The sequence below is a fragment of the Strix aluco genome, chromosome 1 (assembly GCF_031877795.1).
Source record: "Strix aluco isolate bStrAlu1 chromosome 1, bStrAlu1.hap1, whole genome shotgun sequence".
Lineage (NCBI taxonomy): Eukaryota > Metazoa > Chordata > Aves > Strigiformes > Strigidae > Strix > Strix aluco.
In genome coordinates this window covers 140,695,175-140,720,142 of record NC_133931.1, presented here as the reverse complement: position 1 = coordinate 140,720,142, position 24,968 = coordinate 140,695,175, and the positions used below count along the sequence as shown (strand labels likewise).

Genomic DNA, 24,968 nt, shown 5'->3' with positions numbered 1-24,968 from the left:
TAGACTTTACTTTTGACAGAATCCATAATTGAAATCTTCAGGAATTGTGAATATTCAGTAGGACTTTGTTGTAGCTGGGTGATGGCAATCAAAGGCATCATATCTAATGAGTACTGAATTTTCTGCTATGAGAATGTTAAACTCAGACCTTGAGGGGCACACTTGCTATTGACAGTGTGTTATTTACAAAATAACTTTCGAATATAAGCAAATTGAATATAAACTAACTGGTGCCCTAAATAATGCATTTCAATCATTGTCTCCATTTCTTCATTTTTTAAATTTAGATTTTTCAGAGGACTAGATTAAAGGAAAGGAAAAAAAAAAAGCAGCTGATTGCATTTCAGATCTGCTATCTAAAAGGGAAGAACTATGCGTGCATTTGGAAAGGACTGTTCCAAAAGCTGGAAAAGGAATTATCATTTTGGACATACTGACACTTACTATTTTTAGAAAGCAGACATCCTGCATATGGAAAAGTATGTGAAACTACATTTAGCATGAAGCCATGTAAACCGTAAGATCTTACAGGGTCCTAATTTCAAGATGAAGAGAGTTAAATTATAGATTCTAATAGTATCTATAAATACTTTATCACTCTCTGAAATCTTTCTGTTTGCCTTTGTTCCTTATGCCTTTCTTTGTAACTTTTTTCCTTTCTACTATCCAGTCTTCTCTGTTCTTCAGAATGCACTAATTCTTTTTACATGTGCTAATAATATGGGCACATTGCCTTAGGCCTCAAATTTACAACCCAATCATTTCAAGACCCCATTGAAGGTTTACCCTTCTTTGTTTTAAAAGTTCCCATGGACTCAGTTACGCAAGGTTACTTCAAAACCGTTTTTCTCTTCGTCCCTTGAGACTCTTTTTACTAATATAATATTGGCCCTGTTTCCGTTGTTAACAACATTTCACTATTTTTAGGATGAATGAAGTTTATATGTAAGAGAAATGTTTAAAGTGGCTCTCAAATTTAATTCAGATCTGTATTTCTCTATTTTAAATATAGTCCCCCATATTTATTTCTCTCAAATATCTACGTACTAGTTTTGCTTTTTTTTTTTTATACTTAGTGCCTGACTCTCCACTCTGTTATACTAGCTTTTTTGCAATTCTAACTTCCTGATGCAAAATGGTCTACGCAGACCCAGATTTATTTTTTTATTGTGTGCGTGGTATGGGGAGAAGGGAAGAGGAGGAGGAGATGAGAGCAAACAACAGCTTATTCTGAAATGAGATTTGACTTAATTGTGGAACAATTTATGCTTGATGATGTTCATGTTCTTTTTTGTTTTTACAAGACTGATAGTATTATACTTTTTGCAATTCTGTTCTATGTTGTTCTGGGACAACTTACGGATTTCCCATTGTTGAATTGCAAAGCCCTATCTTGAGAAAATGAGAGGCAGCAAGAATGTTATCGTTTTTCAGAGAAGTGTGTTCCATCTGCATGTGTCTCCCTAGTTCCTCGTAAATATGCTGTTGTATTCCTGCCTAGGCAAAACTTTGGTTCTGATTCGGGTGTTCAAATGAAAGTGAAGTCTCCGTAATGTAAATGTGCTTCCTGAAGCTACCTTTAAGGCTCCCACCATAAAAAACAATTTAAGTTTTTAAACATTAAGAAACTGTTTAACTCTCCTTAAAGCACAGTCTCCAGAAAATATTTTTGATATAAACAATGTAACTCTGTGAAAGTTCAGAGAAGTCACTGTGGCACTAACTTCACAGGGCAGTTTTAAACTGACAGCCCAAGTCTGTCTGCATACCTATTTAGCTGCAAGTCTTTGCTGACAAATTAAGTCGAGATGATCACTGAGTCACAATCACAAGATAGCCCTGCCTTCAAGCCTGCTCCTGACTACTGTGCCTGGCCAAACAGCTACCATGAGTCATGGCTTGCTCCACGGTGATCAGGTGATGGGGTTGGTCTCCAGTCCTACCTGGAGAGGGGTATTCTGCAAGAGCAACTGGGATTTGTAGACCTCCGTTGCTTGTCACCATCAGACCATGCAGCTGTGCTGTAGCTGACCTGTGTCCTGCCATTCCGTATTTGTGGTGCCATTTCTCAGGACATACTAGGTCTTATCTCTGGCTTGCTGCCACAGGGAGTGTGAATGCATACTGAGAGTCTTTCTCTCAACTTTAATGGGTTCTGGGTCAGGGCTGTGAAGTGTCTTGTCTTAAAATTTCCTCGTGGTCAACATTTTTAGCATATACATAATGCTACACTGGACTTTTTTCAGGGGCACTTACTGCACAGGCAATTAGAAGCAAAAGTAGCAATGCTATGACTAGTCTGTCAGTGAAAGAATATAATAGCAAAGGATATATTTTTTTTGATGGTGCATACAGGTAATTTTAATTTAGCACTGGCACAGCGTGCTCAGAGAGATAAGACAAAGACCATATAAACAATAAAAAAATCAAATGCAATATGGATACCATGCACTGCGTTCCCCTTCCAAAGTACAGCATCTTTGTGTTTTAACTGTAATGCTCTTTGTCAGAACAAGTACCAGTACAGAGATCATCTGAGATTAGCTCTGTTAAAACTATATTACCATAAAAGGCATCATCCGTGTCACAGAGAAGCATTCTCAGGAATAATCCAAGAGACTAAATTTGAATATTTGCCTCACTTTTATCTTGACAAAATGTTTTTACCTTTTGAACCTGGTGTTTGTTTATTCTGTCTGTGTGCTCCTATCTTCTTGGGATTTGATAAACCTCCAGCATGGGAGAGTGAGAAATTAATGTGTTTCATGTCATCTTCTCCCTGAGGTCACAAGTGAGGGAACAATAAAATTTCTAGGCAGAAATGAATTTAATTAAAAGGGGACCTAGTTAACCTATTACAAGTTATTATTTCTAATATCTGCCTTGGTGCAATTCCATGAATCTGTGTGCTGTTTGATATAGGGTGGAGTATTGAGCAAATATAAAATATTAGTACTGTATCTTCAGTACTTAATTAAGATGTAATAAAACTTACTGGGGGGGAAGGGACTAGAAGAGAAAATAGAACAGTGCCCTGGATTTTCTCATATAATTGTGTTATTTGGTATTTACTTGCCCTGGGTGAGAGTTCATAAAAAGGTGGAAGGACAAAGAATTTGTGTCTATGTGCATGTAAGATTACTAGCAAGAGTGTTTGTATGGTGACCTCCCTTACGTTCATTGATGTTTATGTTGCTGTGTTAGCCAATTTTTGCCCTCTCATGAGTGGAAAAAAGATTTGCTTTCCTATTAAATTTCCAGAAAGATGACAAAATTATGTTGAAAATTTTAGTTTTTCCTGTTTTATCTACTATAGTAAGTTTTCCCCTTTTGTTGACAAACATAAGCAATGGATGCTTGATTTCCACCTAAGTTTTGTTCAGCAATACTTAAAGTAGTTTTGCTGTTGTGCCTGATGCTTATTGTTAATTAATGCTTTTCTCTACTGTGGAAAAAACCCCACACTTAATGGCATTTTCTTTCATTTGCAACTGCACTTTGTTCTTTGTTTGCCTGAACAAAATGTGACTGATGATCCCTATCTTCGCTTGAATGCTGCACTGTGATCTACAGGAATTGCAAAATTGAATTGCTTTTACTTTTTTGGTTTGTTTTTAATATTCACTGAAACATTCCAGAGCTCATAAAATCAGATGTAGGGTTTGGTCTGAAGAGCTCAGAAGGAGCGCACAGGTGCCGCTTGCCCACATGTAGTACATTTAAACTCAGGCCTGTTCTAAGTGATACTTTTATAAACCAGATCCTTTGAAAAGTAGAATTGTCTTTAAAACAACCACATGGCTTTACATAATAAACTGTGGTAGGGCTCAGTACTTTTATTAGCTAATTAAACATTTGCTGTGTTGAGAGAAATGCTTTTGGAACACACACCTGAATTTACAACAAAATTCATTCTGTATTTCTGCCATGTGGAAAGGAGGCACATCTGGGAGTGGGTGGGAGAATGTGAAAAGAAGCTTTTCCAATTGCTTAAAAAGGAGTTTGAAGTTTAGTTTTTGAGTGAAGTGGTTAGTTTAGGAGGGAGCTCCACAAGTTCTGAGCTAGACAGGTTTTCCCATTGGTTTACTGAACCTGAAAGAGACACTGATTTATAGGAAACGTGTCTTGCAAGTTCCAGTTCCTGGCTTTCCCTAGATACAAGAGTCGTAACATGCACTTCTTACTAAATAAGACCACCATCTGCAAACATCCCCCTGTGGAGTTCCTTAGGCATCCAACAGAAAAATGTACTTTTGTGTACATCTTCCTTTAAAATAAAGCTTTATCTCCAGAAGCATCACTTACTCATTTTGCTAAAAACCTCTGTTCTTTGTAAAATTAATGAAATAGAGAACAAAATCTGAATAAACGATAACCTGCTGAGCCACTTAGGTTCACTGTTGTAAATGAAGCTCTAACTTTGTTTTTTATCTCCAACAGACAAACAACAGAAAGGTGAATTTGCCTTAGAGGGCTATACCATCAGAATGAATAATAACCTTCGGAAGGATGCAAAGAAAGATTGCTGTTTTGAAATCTCCGCTCCTGATAAGCGCATTTATCAGGTTGGACTTCTTTATGTTGACTTGAAATTAAATTGATAAAGCCGTTACAATTCCAGTTACTGAATTAACATTTCAGTAAAACAACTTTCACTGACATCTTAATGAAAAAAGGAAACCCTTGCTTGCTTATATTGTATATTCATATATTAGGAAAAAAATCTGATTTAAAATATGTATGTATGTGTTCAAATATTATCTTTTTGGACAAGAGCAAGGAAATCTATCATCTTTATCTATTGGTCTTTTCAGTGTTAGCATTTTAATACCTATTGTATAGTATGTCTGCATGATTTCCTGGATGAATTAAATAGTAAAAAAAAAGTTAAAATATATATCATTGTTAAATACGCATTGTATTGGTCATGGCTTTGCAAGGAAATCTACATAAAGGCACATATCAGCTGTGCAATTCAGAGATCTATCAGCTAGACATCAATATGGAATGTAAGTTTAATAAGTTTTAAATATCTGAGATTGCAGTTGAAAGCCAGTTAATTAAGCTGTCAGGTAGTGTGTTGGAGTCTGACAAGAACATTTTTAAGAAAACTGTACCCAGCAGTCTAAAGAAATTCATGGGTGTCTTCTAATTGTCAAGGGCAAATTTTGTTCATCAGTTCTGGCTTTGACATTGATGAAGAGAAGCAGCTTTTTTCTGCACAGCTGCCAGCTGCTGATCAGAGTTTCAAATCCATCATCCTCTCCTTCAATTACGTAAATTTGTCAAAATTAGCTGTACATTATAAGAAGCATCCTTGCAAGAAAAGTACCAGAAGACATGAAAAGAATTACTAATGGTTTCTTGAGGAAGTGACGAGAATGCTAGTCCCTCTTTTTTATTGCTAATGAAATTGTAGTTGTGTTTTTGTTATTACTACTAGTAGTTATTAATAAATGTTTAATAGTTTACAGCTGCCACTCCCAAAGAAGCAGAGGAATGGGTACAGCAAGTCAAATTTGTAATTCAAGGTAAGCCAGCCAGTAGAGCAGTAGCCTTTATTGCCAATACTGCTTAGTGATGGTAGTTCTGTCCATTACCATATCTGTCACATTTGTGTACTATTCCCACTGGTCCGAGTTTTGAATAGCAAGTCCTACTTTTCAGTCGTGTTGTTGCTTATATATGGCTTTCTTCCTCTGCAAGATTTTTGCTTTTTTCTTTATTTAGCTTGAAAGCTCTCCCTTATGAACGTTATAAGAAAATAAACAGAATATACTGTAAGTACCGGGCCATAGAAGAATTGTGTTTTCATTTTGCATAAATTTCTGCTTAGACATACTTTTCTAGCAAAAGTTAACTTTTACAACTGCTGTTACATAGATATGGAATCTAATACTATTCCTGAGGAGGAGGAAGAGGAATATGATGATGTTGGACAAGTGAGCAGTGAAGCAATAGATGATAGCATTTATGAAGAAGTTAAAGGTATTGTTGAAATTTTTTACTTTGTGACTTGTGATCGTTTTGTCTTCTCTACTTCTAGTTTGATAACTCTGAGGGGCTAAAAGTAAGTGAGTAAAGTAACCTGATGAATAAGATATTTTAAGATTTCGAGTTTTATTATGACACTGAAAAAATAATGTGTCTTCAACCAGGTCTCTTTAAAGAAAACCAGTTTTCTTTAGCAGGGGCACCAAAATAGTGCAGAATGTGTAAAAGTGGTCCCAGGGGACTTTCAGCTCATTAACATTCTCTGGTATGCAATTTTTTTTTTTAATTAAAAAATTGACTTGCCTTACAGCTTTTTCCACTAAGTTGCCCATCATTTTTTGCTTTATTCATTTTGGCATTTGCATTAAGCAAAAGTTTGCTATTACTCCATACGTTATCAGCTGCTGCCTAACACATGATATTATAATCCTGCAAGAAAGCAATGTGTTGGTTTGAAGGGACTTTGGAGATGAACTGTAAATAAAGCAACATGAGTATTGACATTGTTTTGTTTCATATCTTCCAGCATGACTATGATAATACAGAAATTTTTTACTGTGGACTTTCTGATGCGGTCAAGTGATTATGCCTCTAGATGTCCATCTATCAGATGGCAAAACAAAAGAAAAAGAGCTTGGCAAAAGCTCTTGGAATTGATTATAGACATTCAAGTATTAGGAGAAAGGTGGTTGTTCTTGATTATATTTCAAGAAGCTATGAAAAAAAAAAATTTTCAGTTACTGTTAGTTAACAAATGATATTTTAAAGTGACATGACAATAATCACTCTGTATGAAATAATGTTCTGCACCCCTTGCTGTTTTGGGCAGTGCAATTATCAACAATAACTTGAGAAGAAAAATTAGTTGTGTCATGTGATGCTGACTAACATTCTGTATCTGTTAGGTTGAATATTCTGACCATTGGAGAAAAGAACATTTTATAGTACGCCTTGGTTTTCATTTTAAGGTCATTTAAGTGAACCAAGAGAGCAGACAACATGAGTGACTGGTGAAAATTATTATCATAAAATTGTAAAATTGTAGCTGCACTCAATTCTTTAAGAACTGTTTGTTTTTTTTTTTTTTATTCAATTTCTTTGAATTTTACCTAGACTACTTCAGCACAGAATACATTTTCTGCTGAAATGGGGTGTAGTGTGTCATGCGTGCTGAAAAATTCTGCAGTGCATATAAAAACTACATTACAGGGCTTAATCTTATAGCTAGAGGATACAGCCAAACCTTATTGCAGTGGTTTTTGGATGCTCAGGCTCTTCCAGAAGGTGATCTTTTATGCTTGCTTATGCTTTTGTTAAAGAAGCTCTAGCTATATCTTTTCTGAGCTTCACTTATCTTACCTGTTCATTTGAACAAACATTAAGTAGATCTGGAGCAGTAACACATACAATATTGGTAGAGGGTTAAAAGTAAATATATACTTTGAGCTCTGTCTTGAGAGAATTGCTGCCTTGGTATGATTCTGCAAGAATTTAGAGTATTTTCACTTACATCCCATTTTTATGTCAGTTTTCCAGGAACTGTTGTCTCCTAACGTGGTTAATAAATCTGAAATGTAACAGAACAGCTGTCACAAAGAAAGGATAGCTCTTATGTTATTCAAGAAATCTCATTTAAGTTTTTAGTTAAATGAATTTCTTTCCCCATGATCTTGTAGTGATGCTTCATTTTCGTGTTATCAAGTAGGGATTATCTTTGTCTCATGCTTTCTCCATCTTGTCCATTTGAATTGTAAACTTTTCAGGAAGGACCATCTTACCTTGTACGGTGGAGCTCTTAATTTTGGCTGTCATGTGTTGGCATAACTAAGTAAAAATAAAGTATAAGTTTACAATAGATTTTAGGTGATTAAAACATCTTTTTCTCTTCCATAAATGTGCTTTAATAGTCATTTGCTTAAATGGAATAAAAAACTTATGGCTCTGATGCCTTGGAACAGTCCTCCTCTTCTTAATCCAGAGCATATTGAAGAGTATTAGATGAAATACTAGTTGACGAATCTCACAGGAGTAGGCCTTATTTGGTTCTTGTATAGCTGTTCATCTAAACTTGATGGTAAAAGAGAATACTCCAGTTTGGTCTCATCTGCCTTAATTAGGCCTGATTGTATTTAATTCCAGTTGGCTGTCCTTTCTATTTTCCCAGATAAGTGAATTACTCCTTCTTCCTTTCATGGTCAAAGGGTGGAGCATCATTATCTCTGTTGTTACTTGACTTAATAATACAGAACAAACAAGGAATTCTGAATGCCTGTTCAGAGAACAGAAAAACTGAATTATTTGTACAGCCACAAAGCTATGCTAAGCTCTGGGATGTGGAAGGCAAATATGCTAGATCCTTGTGAAGAGGGAGAAGAAATTAATCTTCACTTTGTTTTTAACCTCAAAGCATCTTCATGTTAGAGGCTTCTGATCCTCTGTTTCCACAGATCCATTAGCTTTATAAATACTGAATTTCAGCTACAAAGCTCATTGTACCTTGTTATTATTTATTTGGTTATAATTTGCAGTTTCTCAAGTAAGTAAAATTTTGCATCTCCATGGTTCTTCAGTGTTTTTTAGATCAGCGTTTCAGAAGCAAATTAAGCCGGTTCATGATGCAGTCCATTTGGTAATATTGGGTTTGGTATTTGAATAAAGTGTTTGGATTAAAAAGAAGACATGGAAATTTTTGCATAGTTTTGAAAATTGGGAATTTTTGAGAACTGTTGCAGTAATCAGGACTGACTGCTGTATTCTCTAGCTATCTCATTGCTTAGCTATGTTTTTTTCCCCCACTTGTGACAGGAGACAGTGTAGATGAATTTTCCAGTCAGGAGTGGATAGCTTCAAACCAGTATCTAGAATGGTAATAGGCTATTAGCCTATTAAAAGTATAGATTGCAGTGCATTCAATTTGTACTGTCTGCTGGCAGGAAGAGTGTGTTGATTGTTGGAGGGGGTACAAAGAGAGGTGGAAAAATCAATCTTTTCATCTGTTAACTCATATCTTTAATAGCACATGCAAATTCATATTTACCATAGAAGCACCATTTTCCTGGTTCTCAGTATTATTCAGTGTTTTACTGTAGTTATTCAGGTAGAGTCAAAAACTTCAGAACTGCCAAAGATTTCCCAACTTGTAAAGCTTTCCTTGCAAGAATCTTCAGGAAAAGAAAGCTTTATACTGTTTTCAACAAACTAAGCTTTTGTCTTTTTTTTTTTTTTTAAATAAAAAGGAGGAAAACTTGGTTAAGCAAAATTCAAAATATTGTTAATAAAGGCCTATTTTTGCTTAGTTATTTATTTTCTACCTTAGTACACTTTTGCAGTCCACAGCTGGTTTTTATAAGCCATAAATAAAATAACTTCTAATACTGTAGTATTAAAAAACTCTGTGTGTGTGTGTGTGTGTAGAGCTACCTAGATGCATAGAGTTTCTAGTTTAGTGGTGCTTTAAACAATGGAGTCGTCCTTGTCAAAAGAGAGAACACTTGCTGACTTTAAAGATGTCATCTGTTACAGTCCTTGAAGACTGAATTTTTTATTAACTTGTGGTTTCAGTGACATAATTTTTAAGGGCCTTCACTATTGTCTTCTGTGGTTTCACGTCTGTATGGAACACATACCCAAAACTGCAATGCTAACTATTCCCTGCCACCTTGATCTTTTCTACAGCGTCAACTCAGTTTGTGTACAGTCTACAACACTCTTGAACAATAGGAGAAAAGAGGTGTTAATGTAAGCTAACATACATATTAATTTTCAATCTTATGTTGTCTTTTTTTCCTTCTTTTCTCTTTCTGCTCACAAACTTGTATTATAGCAGTAGTTTCCATGGTGTAAAGTATAGTTTCCATTAAAATGATCCTAAAGATAAGGTTTGATTCTTACTTTGGTTGTGCTTAGTTGGTGCATAGAGATAAAAAGCTGCCCTTAAAGAATAGGTGATGTTAGAAATCCCAAAGTAATGTGATGTGACACAAGGCTGGCATTGTTGGCTTTGTGCCACCTTTTCTCAGCTTGGCCATAACACGGAGAACTTTTGTGTGAGAGAGGTAAGGACACTGAAATTCAGTGCTGTGGTGATTTCTAGTCAAGGACACTGCTGTGAACTAACCCAGCCAACAACTTCCGTCAGTTCTTAGTTTGTTGTAAATTAAATTTGAGGATTGATTCAATCTCTGATTATGCCAAGGATCATGGGAATGGAAAGCTTGCTTTTGTCTTTTGATTCCCACTCTCAGTCCTCTGCCAAACCGTTTGGTCAAGACCAGGTATCTGGCCAACAGTTCTGTTTTGCAGTGTAGTTGGAAGCTTATCTAGGGAAACTCTAAGGCAAAGCTCAGGGAAAGCTAAGAAATGTCGTAGGTTTTATGCAATAGGAAGTGTGCTATGCAAAGAAACACTTTTTAATGTTTTAAACAAAGTCTTTTAAGTAGTTTTAAAATTATACTGATATTGTTTCAGAACTTATTTCAGACATTGAGTATGAAGGTAGGGAATGATCATGGTGTTTCTGTCTTATGGTTGTCTCTTTAAGCAGCTTTGTTGCTTTAATTTTTTCTAACAGTTAAGGAGCATAACTTAATACCATCCTCATCCTCTCTCTTTGCTGGATTGCTTGAGCTTTGAAAAAGCAAATTGTTTTTATGATGTTGTACCCTTTTCATGAGCATGGAGGGGGAAAAAAAGAATGTGATCTCTCATTTACCTCTTCTTGGGAAGAAGGAAGTAATGATTATGTAGTGAAATTTGAGTGTAAGTTTGATCCATCACTCATGAACACCGACTCATAACAAATTTTTGTGTTCTCAAAATGTAGTGTCAGATGTATTGACTTTTTGGCACTAGAGGTGAAGATTTCACAGTGTTGTGTTAATGAAAATGCCTTTTCAGGAGACCTTTGCTTATTTTAGAGTTTTCAATATATCACAGTCAGGGTCTGTGGGCCCAACATAGTGTTTGGTGTCAAGCAGTCCCAGTTGTGGATTACAGCTGTATAATCAGTTCCTAAAGCCAGATAGCTAAAATGAAGAAACTGTTAATTGGTTGTTGTAAACCAGAGCAGTAGGTTTAAGACAGCAGAGACACAGGTAATTATGGACTCTGAGATATTACCTGTGATCATTGCTGTTAAGTCAGTATATTACATATCCTGGTATATTGTCCAAATTCTTCCCAGTGTTTGTTGTTTGCCTCAAGTAGATAGGGAATTCTTTACTTCTTGTCCACAGAAGTTGTATATAATGCTGATGTGCTATCATTTTTTAATTTTAATTTTTCCACAGAAAGAATTCTAAGTGCTTTTAATTAGTAAATGAAGTGATTTTGAAGTATAAAGTATAAGTTGGGTCTGGAAGGTTTGAAGCTGAAAAGACTGGATGTAAGACCAACATTTTTGAAGATAGTACTAAAGATGAGTTTCCAAAGTAATTACTGAAAGTGTTTTGAATAATTTCCATTAAAACACCTATCAGATTCAAGAACACAGCAAGGGATTTTTTTTCCTTTTAAAGCAGTGAGAATAGGTCATTCTTCAAAACTATTTTTTCAAAGATTGGATCTCAGTGTTGTTAAGAAATTAATATTTTTCACTTGTTTAGTCATTGCATTATTTTTATATATGGAGTATTTTTGCCCATAATATCTTGCTGATAGGTGGAGAACAAGAATAAGGAGAAGGGGATGCTACAGGGCTTACTCAGTTTGCTGTAAATTGAAAGTAATTAAAATAATACAGACATAAACTACCTTTTGGTGTCAGGGAGTAGTAAAGATTTTTTTTCTTTCCAAGATGTGTGATTTTGTTGTCTTGATCACTGGGATTTGGGGTCTACTAAGTGTCTTTGATTATATGCCAGAAATAATTGAAAAAAGTCTCTTTCAAGTGTATATTGCTGAATCCCAACTTCTATGATGAAATGGAGCTGTGTCTGAAATCTCCAACATTCTGGTTTTGAGGCAGTATGCTTATGGGATTTATATACACTTTGGAGTGTCCTTCAGCTAGCACTAAATGCTCACGAGACATGAGTTATGAATCCAGACAAGTTGTATTTAAAGACATTGCATCCAGAAAGCGGTTAGGAACTTGATACCTGGACCTTAGCTTTTGTTTGCCACAAGAGCTTGGGCTTTATTTTCAATTAATGTAATCCTACATCTAAAGAGGGAACCTTTTCTTTCTATTGGTTAGGTGTCAGTGATGGAAGAGGAGGTAAGACAATCTGGTGTAGCTGAAAAGAATGAGATGTCCATTGAGTGGGAAGTAGCAAGTCTTTGGGAGGCAAAATAGGATTCACAGGCTCTTTTGTGTTTCTTCTAAAGTGAATATAAAGTGGTGGTCTGTGAACAACAGGTGTCCCATAGCTGTCAGGAAGCCTACTGTCTGTGATGCAATTTAACCTCTGTTCCCCATCACACACATGTTCACAAACATGCAAGTGAGGAGGCCAATAAAAATGAAATAGTAACTTGAGTATTCATATTTAGTCTGATTTACATGTGGGGGATGTATTCACTGATTGGACTTGGAGTGGGGTTGTCTACTGAGAAATTATCTTAGAAAAGAGTATTCTTTATATTAATATACTTCAGCTGCATAAAATTTGGTCAGCCATGAGATTCAAAGCAGTTAATTACAATACCTACAGTAAATGGGAAACATGTGCTATTAAGTTTAGGTATTTATTCTCCTCTCTTTGAACTGTGTGCAAGACTTCATAGTTTTCACGTATTTCAGACTTCATAGGATTCAGAGTTTACAAGTGGAGAAAATAGAAGGAACCTTCCTGAAGTTGTGGTCAACTGTTACAACAAAATGACAGAGTTTATGTTGGAAAGGCTGTGTTTAACAAAGTCTTGGGTTAGCAAAGGCTGAATGTTATTTCTGTATTTCAGAGATTAGAAAAAAAGAAAAAAGAACAATGTCCTAAAGCCCAATCAGACAAAAAAAAAATTCTCCCCACCCAATAAACCAGGAATGGATTGTTAAATTTGCATTGTCTAATTGGCATTATGGAGCTTATTTACTTAAAATTAGAAGACATAACTTAATATTATCTAAAAAGGAAGCATTTTTAATCATGCATTTTTATGTTTAAAGAACTCTTTCAAAGACCAATTAGCACACAACTCATTGAAATACTTACTGAAATAAGATATTTTATTGCAAGTACGGATCAATCATTTTTATACTATTTTCTGTGCACCAGCACTAAACAACGTTTGACACTATTGATTTGTAAAACCAATCTGATGTGAACAGTATGTTACAGAAGTTTGTTATTAAGAGATAGAATCCTGTCTCAGAAAAGCTTGTCATCCTGGTGAGACAAAATCACATAAAGTAATTTTACTTGTAGCATAGTTTTTTCAGTATTGACTCTGTTTCTGACAGCTGGCATCATGTTAAATGTGAATAGAGCTTCATTTATACATGCATGTCTTCAGTGGGTTATGGACCCAAAGTTCATCCTTTTGACAGCAAAGTAGCTTTCTTTGGTAGCACTGTTTTTATGTAATTAAAAAGCAGTGCAATAATTCTAATGCAAAGCATTCAGAAGAAATGTCTTGGTGTGTGAGATAGTTTATTAACCATAAATTTGAGGAATTGCTGTAGTTTAGCAAGTTCAAAGCAAAATGTCAATTGTATTATGTATATTTATGAAAATAGAAATGTTGGGCTTGCACTACTGCTTGGGTATAACTGTGATGAATACTATATAGATAGATCAAGGAACCTTTACTTTTTGAATTTGTGATGAATGACTGCATATCAGGCTATTAAAACCATTAGGTAGGGTTTTTTGAGAAACAAGAGCAACCAGAGGTTATATGGTGCCTCAGGCTATCGCTTCTCAACTTTTCTGGTTTCCACGAGGTAGCTATTAAAGAACCATAATTTATACAATGCGATTCTCAAATAAGACCCAGCAAGGTGGGCTTTAAAGGCTGAATTAATCACTCTGTTACTGTAGATACAAATCTCTTATTTGAATTTTTCAGCCTTAAGAAAGGCATCAGCATAAATCGTTCTGTATATGTCTTTTCTTCTTAGTGCGCTTTTTATCTGCTACTCACTTTCCTTTCCACTCTCCTCAAAATGGAGAAAATAGCCAAACAATATACTACTAATTAACCAGAGCTTCATGAATTTGTGATTTGCTTGTGTGCTACAGTGTACTGTGTTTGCAATGGATGTCATCTTTAATTTATACATATACACAGAAGGCAACATAGGAAAAGGCGGCCTGTTTCCTTGACTTGGCTGCTGCTCCTGGGCTGGGTAGGAGTCTTTGAAAGAAGCAGGTTGGTTGCTCCTAGGAAAGGAAAATGGTCAGCAGGGTACATCTTCCAGACCGCACAGTGGACCAGGCAGTGAGGGCAAGATGCAGCAGTCTGCTGTGACCTAGAGTAGAGAGAGGGATGCTCCAGGGATGTGCAGGGTGCAGGTACACAGATAAGCTTCAGCAGTGAAGGGAAGAATGTTTTCTTAAGAAGCCAGAAGAGACTGAGGAAGGTTTTAGGCAAGTCAGTGAGATCTAGATTAGATAGCAAGGTAGGAGGAAAATTTTCTCATCCAAAAAGGGGATGGTTGGCACAGGGGATATTTTGTTTCAGTCCTTTTTTGAAGTCTACTTTTTCCTAACAGATCTTGGTTTCCTTCAGCTAAAAACTCTTGACTTTGTGTTCTAATGAAAACTATTTTAAGATCTTGGGAACTTTCAATATCCTTAAGGAAGAGGTTCCAGTACTTCTGTCTTTGGTTTGTGGAAGGGTTTTGTTTTAGCAGGCTGTAACAATTATTCTGTCCTTGAATCCTGAAGGCAACAGTGAGTAAAACTGGGAATTAACGGAAAGAATCTCATTTTCAAAACAAAGCACTGTCTACAGAAAAGCCTGTGAATCCTACCATGAGGGTCATCCTTTCATTGTCCTGGAATATACTAACTGAATCTATACTTGCTTCCATAGCTGTCTCAAATTTATTTCCTTCAGAAGTGAGGCATCTCCATTACCAATTGTTGAACAGTAGTTTCAGATAATTCAATAAACAAAAGTTCAAGATGAACATGATTTTGTCATAATTTCTATACAGGTCATAAGACCCTATTTCTGGTTAAATTGCCTAGCTCAGGCCTACAAATCATGGCTCTTACAGTGCAACTGGGACTGTGTTGTGTCTCTGGCATGAGAGCTGAGTAATCCAAAGTACCGGCTGCAAGGGAATTCAAGTAATCTGGGACTCTGGGGGCCCTGGGTTTTTCTGAGATCCAGCTGCATGCCAGTCCCACAGTAACATGGTGAGATGCCTGGGAAGCAGTTGTCATCTGCTTATGAACTATTTCCAGATCCCTGCTGTCCTACCTCACCTCTTTGAGGTGCATCATGGTATGTAGCATGTAGGTCTAGTAAGACCTTACATCCAGAGTTGCTGGTCCCACTCTGGACCTAATGTATGAGAACGGGGGAATGGGATGGTATTTGTAGACACAAATGTTACCCAAAATGTGGTATGTGTAAGCAGTTCACGTTGCAGCTATAATTCTCTGCTTATTTCTGATTTAACCTGATTTTTGTTTACTAGTGAATCATAACAAGAGTATTTTTACAATTACTTTATTTCACCATTTAAGCTGGAGAAAGTATTTAGCATAGTTAACATAATTTAATTTGATGGCATGGGCCATAAACAGTGAAAAGAGGCAGTGGTGTGGGTTTGTTACTTTTCATGAAAATACCCAAAGGGTGAAAGCTGCTGAATTTATTTTTTTGTCAATGTGCAGTGCAGTTAATGATCAACACAGAGAATGCAAAAATGTCTTGGTAGAACATTTTTAAAGGAGTTATAAGAGAAGCATCTGGGAGCCAGACTTTTCTTATGGAAACATGCCAACAACTGTATTGTGTTTCCTTTCACTAAAGTGAGCTATGCTGAAATGACTTGTCTTCTGTCCCTTTTTTGAGTTAGTTCATTTCTGTAATCAGACTATAAATTTGAATACTTTAACCCTGAAGATTGTTAAAGGATATTATGTGGTTTAAACAAGATGCTTTCTTTATGAATTCTATGTATGTAAATATTATGTCAAGTCACATTTGTCACAATTAGGGATATGTAGTTTTCAGAAATGGCTTTTAAATTTAAATCTTGCTGCTGATCAACGAGTATGGGAAACTTTTCTTGACATTTACAGACGTTTTTTTGTGTCTATCACATAAATTTAAGCCTGAGAAATATAACCCCTGTACATGGTTGTCAAATAACACTGTAGTACAGAGTTATACAGTATAGATTAGTTAATTGAATATTTGATTGCTAGATATATTTACAGAGAACTATTTATATTTTCTATGTAGATTTTAATATCCACCACATTTATTTTAGCAAAACATTTTAATAATAGGGTTTATAAAATGTCATGTTGAACACTTAAACTATTTACATAACTAAGAGCTATTACGGGTTGAGAGAACAAACAAATTTATTTTAGTTACAGTGAATTCACATAAATCTTTATTATGTTTATATATAATAATGTACTTATGTGCATGCCACATGTATTTAGGCAAACAATCTCCAGTGCGAATTCCTGTGAACCTACAGCACAACCATGGAATCAACTTAAAAATCTTTGTTTGTTTTGTCCCTTTGAGCTACTAATTTGCATTCTGTCCAATAATTGCAATTACTTTTTTGGGACAGTGAGGGGGGATAGAGGAGGGAACATTTTTTGTTAATCAGTTAAATTAGATGAATGTGTAGAAACATAAACCCCATAAGCTTTCCTTTACATTGTTGAGGCCTGTTAAGAGCAGCATCTTAAAATGTTTTATTCCTTCTTTAAATGTTTCAGTATGATTTAGGTAAGATGCCTATTGCCTTGATTTTGTATGCCAAATTTGAGGCTTTAGGAACATTTTTAGAAGTGAAGCCAAAATTGTGCTTTTGTTGGAGGCTAACATGAAACTTTACCTTCAGAGTTGCTTCTGTTCAGGTGTGGAAGTTGTTATCTAATCTCTTGATCAAAAAAATATAGGTAACATTTAAAAAAGTACCTAATCAAACTTAAAGAATTTGTAAGAAGCTGTACTCTGAAGTGATTTACGAATTTTTCACCTTGTTTGATAGCACATAATATAATTTTTTGTTTTCTGAGTTTAATTATTCTGACCAGTTCACTCAGCATATAGGATTAGACAATTCTAAGAGACTTGATTTCTGAAAACAAATTTCTGAAACAGTGACTTTAATTGTAAATACAAAGTGTCTGTGAATATAAAAATGGGAAAAGAATGAATGAATTTCTGGAAGTGGAACTCTCTGTAACTTCTTTTATTCTTCATTATAATTATTGTGTGCATATCCACGATTGAACTTGCTTGTGATGACCTTTATCTTTTCTCTTGAGAAGAATTACTATTATCAGGTCTTTCTTCATGAGGAAATAAAAAGGTCAGTGCAAAACCAATCCCTTATTTCTATGCAGTGCACATTACACTTTGGCATATTTGTATTGAATTTTATTAATAATAATTAGATCATTTTGTCAAAGAAATTTTAGTATTCCAAAATTAGACATTCTAAATGGTCTTTCCTGGTATGTACTTCTGCTTTTCCTGCCTTTTTCTACCTCCTCTCCTCCCAAGGTTGCTATTGGTGTAACTAAGATTTTATGTACTTCTATTCCTCCTAATCCTGTCAGACTAGATAATTTTTTTCTCCTTTAATCTTAAATTGACAAACTGTTAATTCTATTGAATCTATGTTTGTCTAAGAAAAAAATTAGAATGTAGAGAATGTAAAGTTGTTGGTTTTTTTTTTTTTTTTTTAGATCTTAAATGTTGTTGTTTGGATGTCTAGTGCTAGGAACCACACAACTAAGTTGATTCAGCTGTTACTCCAAACATAACTGAAGATTGTTTATTTGCAAGGAGAGCTCCAAGCAGGCACTCCAAGCAGGAAGTTGAGTTCATGAAATCTTAATATATTTGTAACTAAAACCAGGAATTGCGTATACGTCTGTGGATTGTTCAGTTGTCCTAATGAATGTATTCTGTTCTGTTGTTCAGGTGACTGAGTATGTTTTTCCTCCCATTGTGATACTTTGCTCGTAAAGCCTGAAGGGCCTTGTGAAGCCCCAGAAACAGCAACTTCCATACTAACAACCTCTGTGTTTGTTAAACAAACAAAATTTTGGGGGCCTGAAGGGGATATAGTCTTTATATGAATTGATTGTTACTACAGAATGGGGCAAGGGCAGGGAAGCAAGGGGACTGGAACGCTTGGTCCTGGAGAAAGGAAAGAAAAAGAGAGATGAAAGGTGCTAACATGTATTCAGGTCTAACAAGTAGGGAAGGTAAGTAAAGCAAAGCATGCTACTGCATTTCCTGAAAACTTGGTAAAATTATGCACAGTAGAGTGAGAAGATCCACTTTGCAACAACTGTGGATGACCTTGCCAGCAGTGTTCAATTTTCTATCTTGTGTGAGAGCAACTGTTTTCCTCCAAGGACGGAGATGTGTTCTTTGATCACTTAGTCTTCATATTTTCTGCCCTAAAATATTATAAAAAAATACTTTCTGCTAGAAAAAGATTTTGTTGCTTGTTTCTTCCAGTAAACTAGTGAGAAGTCATATAGTATCTTTCTGCTTTTAAAAATATGGTTTCTTAATCCATTGCCCTAGTATAGTTCATATGGATGGGTATGTGTGCAATAATATAGGAGAGATGCAGTGTCTTTTTTACAGATGTATTTAGAAAGAGATAATTTTCTCAAACAGTTCTCCAAACTTACTCATTTCTCTCTATTACTTCACTCTGTTATTATTCTTTATAGCAATAGTTATATGATCCAAACAACATTCTTCTGCACAAAACTCAAGAATGGCAGCCTTAAAGTGTGTTTTGTATTTGTCCCTAGTGGGACTGGGATTTTTTTGTTTTACTTCACTCTTTAGTTTAGCAAATGCTGTAACTCCAAAATGCTTTTGTTAGGAGGGGAATGTTATATCTGCTTTTTGGTTTTGATTAAGCCAACATATGCTTAGATTCACTGAGTTGTGTCACACGAAAGTTGTTTTAAGAGAGAACTTTTTTTTATTCCAGAAGACGACTAAGTGACATTCCAGGACTCCCATATAACTTCCTCTCCTTCTCACCTTCTTTTCCTGCAGCACTGATCCTAAGTATATTTATAACAAATTCTACTAATCTTTTCTGTGAGGATGATGAGGTAACTTTTCCAAGGTCTTCTCAATAGGAGGCAGTGCTTCACTTTTTTAGCTGAAGTGGCTGGTCTGGTTATTCATACTGCTTGCACAGTTGGGAGTAATGGTGGTGCACGGTAGCACCTTTTCAAGATACAAGGATACACTGAGGGGGAAACAAAAGTGCAGGATTTCTCAAGGAATTCAGGAAACCTCACATCTGGAGACTTGGCAGCATCTGGACAAAAATGAGTCATTTGAGCAAATCCTGTTCTGTAAAGTCATTAGCTTCAGCTGTCTCATACGTGAACTATTAAAATACACAGACCCTTACAAACTGCTGCTGAATAGCTTAGTATGGAGTACCAAAAGAAGCCAAATGCTGTTTCCTAGAAACTCGATCTAACTTTCAGAGTTAGAGCAGGGTGTTACACTAAGCAATTTCCACTGGCCCCTTCTATCCCAAAGTATTTCATGATTCTAGCTTTTTCACTTTGTACAGCCAATGCTATTTGTTTGAGGCCACTGGGAGGTCAGTACGTTGTCAATAGTAATAACAGACTTATGTTACTGTCTACTGGTCGGACAGAGTGGTGCGTATACTCAACCTTACTTACTCTAGAATTTAAATAATGGTTGTTTTCAAAGAACTCACTAAAACTTGCACAAAAAATGTTAGTTGGAGGTCCCATCCAGTTTACCTGGTAGTATATTTGAATGAAACCTTTTGCCTCCATCTTGGAATCATACTTGGATCACATGTGTTTGAAGTAATTTGGGCTAGGAATTGTCACGGGTTGTCTTCAGCTAAAACTGAAGCATCTTGGTGTGCATAATATTTTTCATTAAAATGTATTTTTATATTGTTCATAACCTGAAGATCTCTTTCTGTATTCTGTTGGAATACAATTCTGTATTGTGTGTTTTCCATTGTATTTCTGAGCACAGTGGTGACCATTAATTCAGATGTAATTTCTGCTTCTGCTCATGTTTTGATGTCACCTGACCTACAATCCCAGTGTTTAGCCAGTGTCTGGGTGACCTGTTTCTGTCTTCGCCTCCTCTGCTTGTGTTGTGGAAATAATTTTTTTCACTCAGGCTTGTCATGCAGGAATATAACTTCTCTGTTTGAGCCGTTGGGTGGTAACTAGCTGACCCATAGAAGTAGGAATAAAATAAGAATTATCCTTTCTTCTGTCATGGTAAGAAATTCTTAATGTTTATAATCTCTTCTCTAAATAGCAGCCAGCTTGTTTCCCACTTCTGTAACTGTCTTGGTGGCATTTTCATCCCCAAACCATGCACCCTGTTACTGTCAGATGGTGTTTTAATAAAAGATAGTCTGCCTTCTCCTCTCTGCTGCCCCTCATATCTCACACTGTGGCTAGAGAATAGCACCTTCAGCAGCCTTTTCCAAGCTGTTTCATTTGTTTACAGAGTGCACCAGAGTGCTACTGGGAATGCAGGGTGAAATGTCAAGTTGTGTGTAAATCTTCCAGTAATCTGTCATGTCCAGGAAGAACTGGGGGAAAGGGACAGATCTGTGGGAATATTGGAGGATTATCCAAGCTAGAGTTTTGCTACTTGGATTTGGAGATCTCCCTACAGAATGGGTGAATCTGGAGTCTAAAAGAAGACACCAGAAAGGAAAATCCCTGCCATTATAAGCACACACACCAAAGCAAATAAGCCTAGGATCAAGCAATACATGGAGGATTTCTGGGGTATCACACTGCTTAGGCTAAAACTCCATAAGAGTTTGGGTGAAGTGTACAGGCATGTACAGTGTGTATATAGTGAGAATACTGCAGAGGACCCCCTCCCTCAGGCTGGGGAGCACTGTCCTGGTAAGGCAGCTTGCTGGCCCTGCATAAAACAGGGTGTTAATTCTTATTCCTTTGACCCCAGATGGTCTCTAGCCCTCACTACTAACACTAGCAGAAGATATTAGTTTGGCCAAATCATGAAAACAGTTTTGTTCTTTAATTTTGTGGTTTTGCTCCTTCTTTGGAATTCTTCAATGGTTCTCTAAACAAATAATCTTGTTTGTAAAAAAGCCAGTTCTTGTTGGTTTTTTAAAAAATTACATAGCTAGATTGATTTATGTTCTTTGTTAGAGTAATAACCCATCTTGTTATGGGGTTAGGTCAATTCATAAAATGATAAACCTGAGAGAGAAAGGGTCTTGACTCTTTCCCACAGTAAGCATTTATTCATGTTTGAAAGTTCTTGTTTACATTTGTGCAGAGCCATTATTTGGTAGCAAAAAAGCAGGGTGGAGGAGTTACCATGCCATTGTATCTTTTACTTGTTCTTGTGCAAAGCAGTATAGACCCTTGACGTTCGGTGTCAGCAGAGTTCTTCATGTACACACCTTTTTGTTTGCATGCGTCTGTCATCCCTGCTGAGCACAACAGTAAAGACACTGTGATTTTTTTTTAATCGATTATTTAATAATACAACTATTTTTGAGGAGGTCTGTCTTACAAGACTAGTTTGTATGCTTATAACCTTCTGACACCACAGTGAGATTTCAAATGAAGATATATCAATGTGCATTACAAGCATGTGATTGCTTGTATCATTATGAAATAGATGAAAAATTAATTCACTGCAGTAGTTTTTATCTGAACTGATCAAAACATCTTCCAGTGATTTTTCTAACAATATGTGATTGGAATAACAACTTCACATGTTGTAGAGTTCCATGCTGCAGCTGAGAGGCATGTAAATACAAGCTGCTTATTTGCAAGAAGCTTCCAGATTTGCAATATGATTGCTATGGAAACCACACAATGAAAACCTTATAACCATCTGTGTGGTTTGGTAGATTTTGCTGCATAGCTGAGCTGTTTTTGTTTACTGTTATTAAAGTGTTGAATAGAATATATTAACCCACAAACTGGGATTATCCAAGATATAAACTAGTATTGTGCAATGACAATGTGTCAGAGACTAGAATACAGTAGAATACCAATTAATAATGGCATTAAATTAGAGTCTAATGCAAAAAGAAGGTTAAGTAATGTGTTAGGAGAGGAAACTGCTAAGTTTATGCATATTTATCATGGAGATACCATATTTCTTTGAAGGAATGCACTGTTCAATCCAAACTCTTATCCATTATGTACTCAAGTAGTCTGATTTTTTCTCCCCTCCCCCTTTAAGAAAAAGAAATTGGAAGGAAAAAATCAATGGATTAATGTAAAAAACTCAGCTAGTGTAGAACTTGTTCACTTTTTAAATTGTGTGAATGGTAGAATCATCTATGATTAGGTGATTACTTTTCTGTTTTTTCTTCAGACTGCAAATTAAATAAGTAAATTATTTTCAACAGCTTTCATGGACTAACTGAAAAAACCCTCAACAGATATGGTTAGTTCCTTGTTGCACCGTCACCACAAGAATTTTGTAGGTTGTTTGCCATTAGAGTCTCTGAGTACCAGCAGAGTATGTCAAGGGTTATTTGGATCTACAGCTCTGGAAGAGTTCACTGGTTTGATTAGTGTTGATTAGTCTCATTTTAACATAGTGGGAAGGTCGAGAAGAATATTTTCTCACTGCAGTGGTAGTGATGGTGTGAAGAAGAGATACAGAGGAAACGTACCATATTGGTCTGCATGACTCCTCTTACACAGTATCTTAATAATACAGAAGGACTTCTACTGTATTTTTCTTTTTATTTTTAATCTTTTGACTCTATTCCATGTTGCAACACAAACTTTAGTATGTCACATTTGACTACAGGCCTAATTCCTGGGGTAATTGAGGTTTCTGTGTTTAAAGGACATCTCCTGCGCATAGCTATTGCTTTGGGACATAAGACCAGAAGACACTAGTAAGAGTCACAGGTACTTTTTTACCACCCTAAGCTAAGCCTATTACATCTGGTCCACTGTGAGCATGATTGCATTAGCAAGTAGTGTGGGCCATTTGCAGCAGATTCATGAAGCACAAGTTTGTGCTGAGGACCTGATGTTCTCGCTGTGCATGTTTCAGAAGAGCTTTCTTATGGAGTCACTTTAGTCCGGTTCCATGGACTGAATACCTGTTAGCAGCTAGACTATGATCATTGTGGTTCTTGACTGCCTCTTCCAGTTTAATTGCACCTGAAAGTTTGTCCTCTATGTGATAACTCTGTAGTATAAAGCAAAGTGGGATAAGTGGGGACGGTTAGGATCTAAACCAGTATGCTAATATGGACAGCCTTTGTTTGAATTTGGGACCTTTTCAGTATTTAAAGAGCCTTGGTTGAGACATTTTTTCATCTTCAGATATGGATCTGGTGAACTCCTGTTTCTAGGAAATGTTTTTCAGGAAGCGGAATGCATATGTTCTAAATTTTTCCATGAAACCACAATGCAAGCTACAACTGTACCTTATGAAAAAATCTCTTCAACCTCCTCTGCTGTTTTACTTCAGTTGAAATCCCTCTACTAAAGTCAGTCCTCAGTTTAAGATAGTCTGATGACCACGACAGTGATAAAGTCCACAGCACATTTGACACATCAACTGATGTAGGTCGAAACATTCCATAACATGCCATATCAACATTTATTTAATCAATGTATAATACTCTGTGTGTTGGATGAAACTGGGTTGCTCTGGAAAAAGGAAGCAATCCTAGAAAATGTAACTGATAATGGGATAATACTACCTGTGAGTGGCGTAATAGTGGTAGGAAAGCCACAGAATGACAGTGCCTCCTAGTGCTCTGGACAGCACATAGGGATGTATTTTTGCCATTTATGCTGCAATTGTAGATGCTTAAAATAAACAAATGAGTGTACTTGGAAACGTGCTACAAGTGTTATGCCAAGTGGGGGAATACATTTGAATGCAGTAAATAGTTCAGAGTGTTTGTGTTGTATTGCAGCTTCAGATTTTCCCTGTTCTATTGTTGTTTTTTCCCCTTGGCTTAAATAATAGTTTATATTCATCTTGACCAGATGTTTAGCTAGTCAGGAGTCAGAGACCAAAAACTCTTGCTGGCTTAGTAGGGCAGAATTTCAAAGCTCTTTGTAGAGTCAATCTCATGATGTAATTGTAATATTTGTAGGACTGCATATATAGGTTAGCAGCAATTATGCATACTCATTTTAACAGGTCTACTCTTGTGCTTTAAACATCTGCTTTAATGTTTGCAGGAACAGTCTTGTGGATAGATTAAATTTTTACAAGGCTAAAAATCCTTTGAACTGTTGATATAAAATTCACTCTTTGTCAAAGTAGATAGGCAATTACATAAAAGTTGTACAATAAGGAATGTTTTAAAAGCTGTGAGTTCTGTATCTATTGTCTGTCATTAATAAAATATCAAAATTAGTTGCTGAAATGTGTGCCTTAAAAAGAAGCATGAATATCTGTATAAGATGTGATGAGTAACAAAGACAAATAGTTTAAAATGTATTAAAAGTCCAATTCTTGTTTGAGAAGTGGGTTTATCAATATTCTATTTCCTCATTCTGTACAGCAGCTTTGTCAGTTTTGATACACTGTAAAGGCCAAGATAAATCTGTTTCTACTTCCTTATGAACCTGAAGAAAGAACACAGCTAAAAAACTTCATAGTTTGTTCCCTTTTTTGCCTCATCAACAGAATTGTTGACTGTGAAATGTGAGGAGCAGATCTTGTGTCTCTGTACTGAGTGGAGTGTGGATTTACTTAAGTGAGGGTGTGGGCATGAGAGAGTTCCCCATCTGTGCTGGACAGGGAGCATGGAACACATCTTTCGAAACTGCCTGTGGGGATTTCAGTGTTCC

General features: G+C 36.1%; 1 protein-coding gene across 6 annotated transcripts in view; it reads left to right on the top strand.

Moving 5' to 3' along the window:
• The window catches only part of SKAP2 (src kinase associated phosphoprotein 2), a 122,067-nt gene that overhangs the window by 77,135 nt on the left and 19,964 nt on the right, over positions 1 to 24,968 (top strand). For all 6 annotated transcript variants that reach the window (XR_012624917.1, XM_074837833.1, XM_074837851.1 and 3 more), the window contains 3 exons: positions 4,441 to 4,565; positions 5,468 to 5,531; positions 5,884 to 5,988. Coding sequence is in view for 5 of the 6 variants with exons in the window: in XM_074837833.1 (XP_074693934.1) it covers positions 4,441 to 4,565; positions 5,468 to 5,531; positions 5,884 to 5,988 (294 nt within the window). In the remaining variant the exon portion in view is untranslated. The remainder of the gene's footprint in view (positions 1 to 4,440; positions 4,566 to 5,467; positions 5,532 to 5,883; positions 5,989 to 24,968) is intronic.